This window comes from Danio aesculapii, chromosome 25 (genome assembly GCF_903798145.1).
Source record: "Danio aesculapii chromosome 25, fDanAes4.1, whole genome shotgun sequence".
In the NCBI taxonomy this organism is placed as follows: domain Eukaryota; kingdom Metazoa; phylum Chordata; class Actinopteri; order Cypriniformes; family Danionidae; genus Danio; species Danio aesculapii.
In genome coordinates, this window is record NC_079459.1 from 13,180,621 (window position 1) to 13,193,851 (window position 13,231).

Here is a 13,231-nt window from a genome sequence, read left to right on the forward strand (position 1 = left end):
GGGTAAATGAAGCAGTTCAAAAGTGATTCACCAATTATTTATCCTCAGTCATTTTATTCATGTTTGTTGAAAGTTTGTGGTTTATTAGATTATGTTGAGTGTTGTCATTAGTGTTTGCTTTATGTTAATTTTTGGACATTTTCTGATTTGCAGTTTTTTTTTATTTAAATTATTAATTATTAATTTATTTAAATTATTTGAATGTTTGTTCGCTTGCTTTGGGACTTGTATAGACCAGAGGTAAATTTTATTGTGTTTTACTACAGTGCATTTAAATGAGTTAATACATTTTTTGTTTATGTAAAAATCTGATTGAAAATATTTTTACCATTGCATTACAGTGCTTAATCGCCAATTATTGTTTTTGGTATAATTGTAGTTAGTATAGTTGTAATTGTAGTGTAACCCTAACCCTAATTTTCTGAATCAGAAATGTACAGTAAGACAACTTGCCTTGGTTCAGGGGTTCCTACAGTTATGATTGCTATACAGAAGTTATACTGTAGTACTAATACGACAATATTATTATAGCAAACCATAATACAAAATAAATGTTATTCAGTCATGATTCCAACAGTGTTATCATACAATGTTTCTATAGCAAAACCATGTGTAACTACAAAATATTACTATAACGAATATTATTATAACAGAAATATATGTGGGTTGCATGGTGGCGCAATGGGTAGCATGTTCTTCTCACAGCAAGAAGGTCGCTGGTTCAAGCCTTGGCTGGGGCAGTTGGCGTTTCTGTGTGGGGTTTGCATGTTTTCCCTGTCTTGGCGTGGGTTTCCGGTTTCCCCCACAGTCCAAAGACATGAAGTATAGGTGAATTGGGTAAGCTAAATTGTCCAGAGTGTATGTATGTGAATGAGTGTGTATGAATGTTTCTCAGTGATGGGTTGCAGCTGGAAGGGCATCCGCTGTGTAAAAACATATGCTGGATAAGTTGGTGGTTCATTCAGCTGGGCGACACCAGATTAATACAGGGACTAAGCCAAAAAGAAAATGAATGAATGAAAATATGTGTATATGGTAACATGTTTTGTACCAGTCAATTTGCAAAGGCTTTGTAAATAGGTTCAACTGATTCATTGAAAAGAACCGATTCAAAAGTATGTTAAGATTACACAAATGTTAGTGTGATATAAATGGTATTGTTAGTTTTAAATATATATATATATATATATATATATATATATATATATACCGACTCACAAATCGTTTGTAAATAATAGTACCAGAACCACTTTGTTTAGGATTAGAAGTGTACGGAATTAATATATATATATATATATAGCAGTTGAAGTCAGAATTATTAGCCCCCCTTTGAATATTTTTCTTTTTCAAATATTTCCTAAATTATGTTTAACAGAGCAAGGAAATTTTCACAGTATGTCTGATAATAGTTTTTCTTCTGGAGAATTTTTTTTTATTATTTGTTTTATGTTGGCTAGAATAAAAGCTGTTTTTAATTTTTTTATGAACCATTTTAAGGTCAAAATTATGAGCCCCTTTAAGCTAATTTTTTTTGACTGTTTACAGAACAAACCACTGTTATACAATTACTTGCCTTATTACTCTAACCTGCCTAGTTAACCTAAATAACCTAGTTAAACCTTTAAATGTCACTTTAAGCTGTATAGAAGTGTCTTAAAAATATCTAGTCAAATATTATTTACTGTCATCATGGCAAAGATAAAATAAATCAGTTATTAGAAATGAGTTATTAAAACTATTTTATTTAGAAATATATTGGAAAAATCTTCTCTCCGTTAAACAGAAATTGGGGAAAATAAACAGGGGGGCTAATAATTCAGGGGGCTTCAACTATATATATACAAATATATTGAAATGTTTTAAAGTCAACTTATTCTGCTCACCAAGGCTGCATTTATTTATTCAAAAATGAAGTAAAAATTGTGAAATGTTATTGCACTATAAAATAACTGTTCAAAAGTAGTTTATATTTAATTTAATAATTTATTCCAGTAATTTTAAAGATGATTTTTCAGATAATTTTTTTTCAGTCTTCAGTCACATGATCCTTCAAAAATCACTCTAATACTAATTATTATTATTATTATTATTATTATTATTATTATTATTATAACTAGTAGTAGTATAATAATCATAATAATTATTATAATAATAATAATGATGGTGTATATATATATATATGTATATATTCATTCATTCATTTTCTTTTTGGCTAAGTCCCTTTATTATTCTTAGTCCCTTTATTTTTCTGTGGTCTCCACAGCAGAATGAACCGCCAACTTATCCAGCATATGTTTTACGCAGCGGATGCCCTTCCAGCTGCAACCCATCACTGGGAAACATTCACACACACTCGTACACTACAGACAATTTTGCTTACCCAATTCACCTATACCGTATTACTTGTGGGGGAAACCGGAGCACCCGGAGGAAACCTACGCAAACACGGGGAGAACATGCAAACTCCACCAGGGACCTTCTTGCTGTGAGGCGAGAAAACTACCCCTTGCGCCACCGTGCTGCCCACTATTTATATATATCATCTTACACTTCTACATCTCAACAAAGTGGTTCTGGTACCATTCAATTACAAACGCTTTGCGAGTCGGTTAGACTGAATCAACAAAAAAGATTCGGCTCAAGCGAATGGCTCAATTGTGAATGGACACCCCTAGCGACCAATGCTAGCGACACTGTGGTAACCATAGCAGCGCCGAAACACAGTCAAACCAGCGTAAACCTAAGCTCCCCTATTTATTTAAAACAATAATAAAGATTTCGCCGTCAGATAGCTTTCACAGAGTGAATCGTGTTTTCGCGTATTTTGAGTATTGAGTGACTGTGCTATGTCAGAGAAGGAGATTGAAACTGTGAACCTTAAAGAACAAAAAATGTCATCAGAAGCCATCCATGTAGAGACTGATGAGGCTCATGAAGACCAAGGTGATATTGAACACACGCAAGAGATCAGCGTGGACGTCATTACTGACACGGACACACTTTTACAAGAAGGAAACAGCGCTGATTCAACTTCCAAAGACCAGAAATACCAAGACGATATAAACCAACAAGGAAGTGAAAACAGCAAGAACATTTCTTTCAGTGATGTTGGAAACTCAACAGCAACGGGTGAAACACAAAAAAAAACTATAGTATCTAACTTAGATAAGCTAAGCATGACAGTTTGGTAATAGAGGGCTAACATTATTTTTTCGTAACATGTTTTGGTTATTATAACCTACCTTGCTTTGGTTATAGTATTTATATTATTACTTTATATTATTAGTCTTTATTAGCTTGGAGAAGGATTTGTATTGTTAACTAAACTATTTTGTTAACATTTGGTTAAAGCAGGAATGAATAATAGATTTTTAATAACAGTTGATAAATGTAAAAGAGAAATAAAAGAATGTTGTAATGCAAACTAAATGTTTAATTCGAACTAGAAAAAGCTAAAAGTGAAGTAAAATTAATTAATCAAAATACACAAACTAAAACTAAGCAAAAACATTTCAAATATGCATGAAATAGTAAAAAAAATCTTGGGAAAAAGTAATTTTTTTCCAACATGGTGCCAATGTAACAATTTGGGGCTAACTAATAACTACAATTTGTTAAAGCAGAAATAAAATATAAATATTACATGAAAATGAATGAGAGCTTTTGAAATGTTTAAGGTTAATACATACTAACTATAGTTATATATACACACACATACAAGAATAATATTAACAACGGTAATAAATATAACTGAACTAAAACTATTTAGATATTTATTAAATAAAAAAATGTGGGAAAAATAAAAAAGCATATTATAGCTTTGGTCTGGGTTATTATTGTTAACTAAAACTAAAAATGTTAAAAGCAGAAATAAAACAAATATTATATGAAAAATTTGTGTTATATATATATATATATATATATATATATATATATATATATATATATATATATATATATATATATATATATATTTTTTTTTTTTTTTATATAATTTCTTTTCAACTAACTGAATGTTAAATCAATAGTTAAAATCATAAGTTACCAACTCCTAAAAAATAAATTAAAAACTAAACCTAAACACAAAAATTCAAACAATTAAAGAACAATTAATATAAAAAACACACACAAAAGCTTAACAGAGAAACTGTTAACACAATAACTGAAAATTCACCTAAAATTAAAACTTGAAAATAGAAAATATTTGTATGTTTATAAAATATCTTTGGATAACTAAAAAAATAATATCTGTATTAAAATATTTATGAAAACGTATGATTTATAGAGACGATGCAGTGGCGCAGTAGGTAGTGCTTTCACCTCACAGCAAGAAGGTTGCTGGTTTGAGCCTCGGCTGGGTCAGTTGGCATTACTGTGTGGAGTTTGCATGTTCTCCCTGCGTTTGGGCACCCACTGCGTAAAACATGTGCTGGATAAGTTGGTGGTTCATTCTGCTGTGGTGACCCCAGAGATGGGTTGCAGCTGGAAGGGCATCCGCTGCGTAAAACATGTGCTGGATAAGTTGGCGGTTCATTCTGCTGTGGTGACCCTGGATTAATAAAGGGCTAAGCCAAAAAGAATGAATGAATATTAAATAGACACATGTTCAGTTGAAGTCAGAATTATTAGCCCCCCTGTTTTTTTTCCCCCAATTTCTGTTTAACGGAGAAAAGATTTTTTTCAACACATTTCTAAACATAATAGTTTTAATAGCTAATTTCTAATAACTGCTTTATTTTATCTTTGCCATGATGACAGTAAATAATATTTTACTAGACATTTTTCAAAACACTTCTATACAGCTTAAAGTGACATTTAAAGGCTTAACTAGGTTAAGCCGATGGTTTGTTCTGTAGACTGTTGAAAAACATATATTGCTTAAAGGGGCTCATAATTATGACCTTACTATGGCTTTTAAAGAATTAAAAGTTTTTATTCTAGCCAAAATAAAACAAACAAGACTTTCTCCAGAAGAAAAACTATTATCAGACATACTGTGAAAATTTCCTTGCTCTGTTAAACATTAGTTGGGAAATATTTAAAAAAGAAAATAAAATTCAAAGGGGGGCTGGTTTGGTTGGCATAAGAAGTTAAATCTATTCAGTACTATGATAAAAAAAAAAACAATGGTATCACCCTCAAGTTCCATTACTGTACATTCCATTAAAGTTTTTTATGTCAATAATTTCTTGTTTTAACCAGTTAAAATCTTGCTGATGCCAGAGAGGCACATGATAACTGTGGCCTTCACCATTGGCCTCACAATCCTGGACCTGAAAAAACACTTCAGCTTTGAGATGAGAGTCCCATCTGACATCATACAAATCACTTTAGACGGTAAGACACAAAGGATGCCTGAAAATGTACATTTCTGAGAATAATTTCAGAGAATATAATAACATGCGTACTATACTATGATGCAAAGTGCACATTTTTATTTATAAAACAAAATTGTTTACATCATTTTATCTAGAGAAAAATGTAGATGATGACCAGACACTGATGGATATTGGCGTGCAGCCTCATGGGATGATCCAATTCGAGATGAGCTCGCTAGACCCAGAAAATTACCCCATGAGACCAGTCAAACCACAGCAAGAGTACAACATGCCAGATGTCATTACTGTCAGAGTGCAAACTACAGGTACAGGTACAGTCAAACTTCTAGCAGACTGAGACATCGTGAATAATTGGAAATCAGCTAAAATGTGGCACATTTTGGACTTACAATACAACCAAATAAGTTATACATGAGATCTTATGATATTTTGTGAAGTAGCACATGGGTTAGTAGCATGGGTTTCTTACTTAAAATCCATGTGAAGCAGAGGTTGCTAAGACTTTTATTTCAGTATGTTGATGTATTTCCAACTTAAATGAACTAATGAGAATGGGGTGGGGCTTTCTTTTTAGTTATATTATATTAAGCCATATAGTTTTAATATCTGGGGTTCCCTTTAAATGTATAACAATTTATATATTTTGAAATATAAACAAAAGTATAATTGTATTGAAACTGTGGGTTAGACTACCAGGAAGTACTACTTTCTTGAGCCATGGCACAACATTCTGATAAAATGGGCCAATATAAAAAGTAAACGACACAGGTAAATTCAGCCAAAATTATTTTTATAACAGTAAATGGACACTATTGTCTTTAGTGTACCACCGAAAAAAATGGCATATATGTGAACCTGAACAAATATTTCATTAAACAGTTGCAATGCAGTTTTGAATTAAATGATTATAGGATACAGTCTTTTGCAAATGTTAGGCCACCCCTGTTCATTTTCAGAATTGCAAGCCATCATCTGTTGGCCTTTTAAATCAGCAATTTCATTTAGATAAATTTTTATACCCTAGAGAAAAAGCAACATTTGAGTTCTGACATAACATTTATTTACTCAACAAATGCAATGCAATTTAAATCTTAACAAAAACAGACAGGTGCAAAAATTTGGGCACCCCAAGAGAGTATTGACATCAATATTTTGTACAGGCACCTTTTGCTGAAATACAGCCTGTAGACACTTCTTATAGTCAAAGATAAGTCTAAAATATTGCTGAAGGCATTTTAGACCCTTTTTCTTTGCAAAACTTCTCCAGTTCAGTCAAGTTTGATAGGAGCCAAGCATGAACGGACCTTTTCAAATAAATCAATAGATTTTCAATGATGTTTAAGTCTGGGGACTGGGATGGCCATTCTAGAACATTGTATAGTGTCTGAGCATGAATTCCTTGGAAGATCTGGAACTGTGATTTGGGAAATTGTTCTGCTGAAACATCCAACCTTGGAGTAACTTCAGCCTCTTGACTGATTTCTGAACATTATTCTTCTGAATCAGCTGATACTGGATACCATGCGACCTTTAACTCTGACAAGGTTTCCAGTACCAGCACATATTTCAGTTTCAGTTTAATTTCACCCATGTCAATACTGCTACACTGCCTATTTCTGTCTGAAAAATATGACATTATCTAGCTTTCACTAGAAACCAAATGGCATTTCACTGTGATGTTCTCCTATGAAGAAAGAGCACATAAATATGCAACCACAGAGGGGTGCCCGAATTTTTGCAGAATACTGTATAGGTGTGTGTTTCTTTGCATTGGTAAAATAATTGAAAGGGTTGTTAACCATTTTGAATGGATACGTACTAATAGGTAGGGCCAGACGGAATCTGTGGACATTTTTTGCTATTTCTGCGCAGAATTGTGTTAAAAGTGTGCGAATTTATGCAGAATTATTTTGGGAGTATCATAACTAAAATTTTAATATATGAAATAAAAAGTAATACCTTTTTAACTTTTAGTTAATGTTTACTATGCAAATCCAATTAAATCAATTTTATTTGGTAAACAAAGCAAGTCTCTCATATAATATACTGTATCTACTAAAAGACAGAAAATATTACTTTACAAACTGTATTGTAAATAAATCATATGAATATTTTCATATTAGTCAATAATATTACTGAAATTAATTTAAAAACTGAATAAATATACATTTACACACATTTACACAAGTAAATAAACAAAATCAATGATGGGCTAAAAATCTGCAGAAATCTGAGGAATTCTGCGCGCACAGATTCCGTGTGGGCCTACTAATAGACCTATCTACTGTATAAATTTATTTCACCCTCAAAATCAGTTGAAGTGTGTGTTATGCAGTACAGCTGAAATTTCTTGCTCATATTAGATTAACCAGCCATTTTTAACTAACATGGCCTTTCAAAAAAATATTTTTTTCTATTAAACCTTTGTTTATTTGAAAGAGCATGTCATAACATTGTCCATAAACCACTGCTTTGTTGGCTTAAAATTGCTTTAGTAGCCTAGTGTATCTTATACATGTGTCTTTTAATTTTTAAGAGTATGTGACACTAATCAAAATTATCATTGAAGCAACAATGCAAAAGCTGTTAATGTGATTGGCTGTAAAAATGGAAAAAGATATGACACTACGAACTTATTTGGCTAATTTAAACCGATTTTAGCTTATTTTAACTATAGACAAACATTTATGACAAGTTTTCTCACTTTAAGAAGCAGACACATATCAGGATGTGGTGGTAGAGATTGAGAGAGCCACTCAGGGGAAGGCTTTTCTGGGAGGATACCGTCACAAGTTGACCAAAGCAGAGTATCACCATGCTGCTATACAGACGGTGCCCAAGAAGAGGCCAGACAGAGGCATTCAGATGTTCAGCAGGGATACACAGGTACACATACTGTACATGCATGATTTTCAGGGGTCTGGAAGGAGAACCCAAACACAAAATGGAGGTTACGGGGGTTTTATTGACGTTTTATTGATTGGTGGATTTAGGCATGGGAAATATAGGCGATCACCTAGGGTGGCATCTTACTGGGGGGCGGCACAGGGAATCGGTGCAAAAAAAAAGGTGCCACAGTAAGAATCAGCTGTGCCTCAGTTAAAGCTTTGAGATATGATTTATTTTATGCAAGTGTATTAATTTAGAGTGGTTATCCCCGATCAAAGATGTTTTGGGGCCATGCTTCAGTAGTTTATGTCTAGCAACACCCCTGGGTTAACTTTAATGGAGTATATTCATTCATTCATTCATTTTCTTTTCGGCTTAGTCCCTTTATTAATCTGGGGTCTCCACAGCGGAATGAACTGCCAACTTATCCAGCATATGTTTTACACAGCGGATGCCCTTCCAGCTGCAACCCATCACTGGGGAGTTAATGGGGTATATGATAATGTAATTGATGACTTTGATGCTGCAAAAGGCAAGAATGGTCCAAATGTAGGGGAATATTAATGAAATTTCAGTTTGTATACAGTCTGAATTGTTTGTTTGAGACAATTAGTAGTAGTAAAAAGTCAACTACTGTACATAGTGTCACCTTTATTTCTCGAGGAATGTTTGGGGGGGTATATATGGGGTGGTTTGCCTAGGGTGCCATTTAAACTAGAACCACCACTGAAAAAAAAAATTTAAATCAAAACTTCAATTTAACAAAAGCTGAAAACAAAACAAAAAAAAAAGGACTAAAGGAAAAGATAAAGGTGTCACAGCCAGGTCTTGAACCCAGGTCTCTGGTGTGGAGACTGGTGTGTGTACCACTGAGCCACAGGGGTAGTTGAGTTGGACCCAAACGAAAACACCCCAAGAGGGAATCCAGAAAACAAATTTATTTTTTGAAATTTATAAAAAAAATAAAAATTAAAAAGGTCACCTTAGATTCTTCACAAAAGTGAGGTAGCAAAACAGACAACTTAAGTTCTTCTCAGAATGAGGAATACAAAATATTTTAACAGTATAATAAACTCCACGAGGGGAGAAAACAAATAGACATTAAGGCAGCCAGTAACAGGGAAATAAAACAGTCTTACTAGACGTAGCTCAGGAGATCAAGGGAACGCAAGGCAAGTTCCCCACGGATGACTCAAAAACCGAGTGAAGAACACAAAGTGACAACTTAAACACACAGGCTGGAACAAGTCACAGGTGATCAAAATTAATGTAAACAAGGACACACGAGGAAGAACAAAGGTAGAGGGGAAACACGGGGACCTCTAGGGGAATGGAGACAAAGTGCAGGATGGTGACAGGACCCCCTCCTTTAGGAACGGCTCCTGACGTTCCTAGCAGAACATTCTGGCCTCTGGGCATGAAACTCCCAGATTAAACTAGGGTCCAGGATGTCTTTGGCAGGAATCCAGGAGCGCTCCTCTGGCCCGTAGCCCTCCCAGTCAACCAGATACTGAAGTGAGTTCTGGACCCTCCTGGAGTCCAGTATCCGGTGGACCGTGTAGGCTGGCTGGCCGTTGATGATCCTGGGAGGTGGAGGTGGTCTGCGAGGGGGGGCAAAGGGAGAAGACAAGACGGGTTTTAATAAAGATACATGAAATGTGGGGATTATTCTAAGTGAACGAGGAAGAAATAAACGATAGGAAACAGGGTTAACTTTCCTGGCTATTCTAAATGGCCCGATGAACTTCTGGGACAATTTTCTGGACTCAACCCAGGTTCTTAGGAAGGTTCTTAGTGGCCAACCAGACTCTCTGACGAGCATGGAAAGCGGGGGCCCTTCGACGACGGCGATTAGACTGAGGCTGGTATCTCAGGGAGGTTCGAAGAAGAGGGTTTCTAGCTCTCCTCCAGGTTAGTCGACAGCATTGAACGAAGTGTTGGGCTGAGGGAACTCCCACCTGCACCTCTTTCTCAGGAAACAAGGGAGGGGTATAACCAAATTGGCATTCAAAAGGGGAAAGTCCAGTGGCTGAGGACTTGAGGGTGTTGTGGGCATATTCAGCCCACATTATGTAAGAAGACCAAGTGGTGGGGTTGTTGTCTGCCATGCACTGTAGAGTGGTTTCCAGATCTCGGTTAACTCCTTCGGTCTGACCATTAGACAAAAATTGTGGACCTCGGTCAGATACAATATCTTGGGGAATGCCAAAAACATGGCTTATTATGGGCTCAGCTGTCTCCTTGACTTATGGTAACTTGGGCAGGGGAATGAACCGAGCAGCCTTAGAGGAGAAGAAAAAAAAAGTCCACTACAACCAATATGACAGTGTTGCCTTGGGAGGGTGGAAGTCCCGTAATGAAGTCCAGGGAGAGGTGACCAAGGCCTGTGGGGAACAGGTAAGGGATGGAGCAGCCCCTGAGGTTGCTGGTGTGATGATTTTCCCTGGCAACATACTTGGCAGGCCTCCACATAAGCTTTAACATCTTCCTTCATGGAAGGCCACCAAAAGCGACGTTGGTGGAATTCTAGAGTATGGGTGCTACCTGGGTGGCAGGTCAATAGGGACTCGTGACCCCACTGCAAGACCTGAGCTTGCGCTGATCGAGGGACATACAGTACAGAGCACCCAACGGCCCACTGCCTGGACCAGGTTCCTTGGTTTGGGCCTTACGGACTACTTTTTCCAGATGCCATCTGAGGGGAGCAACAATCCTTGAACTAGGAATAATAGAAGAAACAGGTTTTTCATGGGTCTCAGGAGAGTAGGCTCGGGGCAAGGCGTCTGGCTTGAGGTTCTTGGAACCGGGTCTATAAGTCAGGGTGAACTGAAATCTGTTAAAAAACAGCGACCATCGAGCCTGCCGAGGGTTCAGTTGCTTGGCCTGCTGGAGATATTCCAGGTTCTTATGGTCTGTAAGAACGTGGAAAGGATGTTGAGCACCCTCAAGCCAATGACGCCGCTCTTCCAAGGCCCACTTTACAGCAAGCAGATCTCAATCCCCCACATGGTAGTTGCGCTCGGCATTAGACAGGCGACGTGACATGAAAGCACAGGGGTGTAGTCTTCCATCCTCATTCCTCTGTGATAAAATGCCTCCTACACCCACTTTTGAGGCATCCACCTCTACCGTAAAGGGTACAGTATGTCTGGATTAGGGATAGAAAGAACGGGAGCTGAGGTAAATCGATACTTGAGATCCTGGAAGGCAGCTGCTGCTTCAGGACGCCAGTCAATCTTGACTCCTTCCCTTGTCAGCACTGTCAAGGGAGCCACAACAGAGATAAAATTCCTGATAAACTTCCTGTAAAAGTTTGCAAAACCCACAAACCGTTGCACCTCTTTTACTGTGGTTGGAATAGGCCAGTTGAGAACAGCCTTAATCTTGCTAGGGTCCATCTCCAGGTGACCAGGCATGACAATGTACCCAAGAAACTTAATCAGAGCAACATGAAAATCACATTTTTCTGGCTTGACAAAGAGATGATTTTCAAGGAGTCTTTGGAGAACCCTGCTGACATGACCCTCATGCTTCTCCGTTGATTTTGAAAATATTAGTTTATTGTCCAGATAAATGAATACAAATATAATTTAACATGTCTCGGAGGACGTCGTTTATAAGTGCCTGGAACACAGCAGGGGCATTGGTAAGCCCAAAAGGCATCACCAGATATTCATAGTGGCCTGTGGGGGTGTTAAAAGCAGTCTTCCATTCATCTCCTTGCCGTATCCTCACCAGATGGTAGGCGTTGCGAAGGTCGAGCTTGGTAAAAATGGAAGCTCTCTGCAGAAGCTTAAAAGCAGTAGCCATAAGAGGCAGGGGATATCGATTTCGAATGGTAATCTTGTTGAGACCTCGGTAATCGATACATGGCCTAAGCCTTCCCCATTCCCAAGCCAGCACCAGCAGGGGAAGTGGAGGCTTGGATGATGCCAGTTGCCAGGGACTCCTTGATGCAAGCATTCATAGCAGCCTGTTCAGGGGAAGATAAGGAGAAGACTCTGCCTCTAGAAGGGCAGGAACCAGGGAGAAGGTCAATTGCACAGTCATATGGGCGGTGAGGTGGCTCGGGACTTACTAAACACTGCCCTAAACTGATGATAGACAGCGGGAACTTGAGACAGATCTACAGACTCTTGAGGCTCGGGATGAGAGGCTCTGGGTTAAACAGGTGAAGTGACAAGGACTCCAATCTAGAATGGAACCAGTAGACCAGTTGATATGGGGATTATGTCTGTGCAGCCAGGGATGACCTAGAATGACAGGGTACTCGGGGGAGTCAATAAGGTAGACAGTCTCCTCCTGCTGATGTTTATCAATGGTAAGTTTCAGGGACTGAGTGGCCTCAGTTACTTTTCCAGGTTCAAGGAGTCTACCATCCAATGCAGTTACTGCCTGGGGATGAGGGAGAAGGTTGGTAGGGATCTTAAGTTTCTTGGCCAAGGACAGATCTATGAAATTACCTGCAGTCCCTGAATCGATCATTGCCTGGACTGAAAACTGATGGCTCTCCCAGGACAGAATAGCTTGGAGTGCTAGAACGGTGTTGGCAGGAGGAACTCTTATTTTCCCCATCACAGTCCTCCTGTAATTAGGTGGGGACCATCATTTCCTGACAGTTCTGGACAAGTGGATCGAAAGTGACTAGACGTACCACAGTAAAGGCATCGGCGCTCCCTCATGCTTCATTCCCTTTCACTGGGAGAGAGTCTGGAACGACCTAGCTGCATATCTTCTGGAGGCTCGGGAGACTGTTGATTGACTGGGAGAAGTCTGACAGGTGGGGCATGAACTGTGGATGCAGGTTTGTGAACAGGAGCTTGGGACTGGGATGTTCTGCCTCAAGTCATTCTCCGTTCTCTCAGGCGAATACCAAGGTGAATGGCCACATCAATAAGGGATTCAAGGTCTTTGGCTGGTTCCCAGGTGGCCAACTCATCTTGAAGATATTCAGCTAATCTGCCCTGAAAGCAGACCCTCAAGGCTTCGTCATTCCAACCACT

At 37.8% G+C, this 13,231-nt stretch overlaps 1 protein-coding gene across 1 annotated transcript in view; it reads left to right on the plus strand.

Annotated features, from left to right (window-relative positions):
* The first annotated feature begins 2,846 nt into the window (after positions 1–2,846).
* iqub (IQ motif and ubiquitin domain containing) overlaps positions 2,847–13,231 on the plus strand; it is a 30,744-nt gene continuing 20,359 nt past the window's right edge. Inside the window, exons 1-4 of the mRNA XM_056452170.1 lie at positions 2,847–3,129; positions 5,203–5,337; positions 5,474–5,644; positions 8,053–8,225. Coding sequence (XP_056308145.1) covers positions 2,847–3,129; positions 5,203–5,337; positions 5,474–5,644; positions 8,053–8,225 — 762 coding nt within the window. The remainder of the gene's footprint in view (positions 3,130–5,202; positions 5,338–5,473; positions 5,645–8,052; positions 8,226–13,231) is intronic.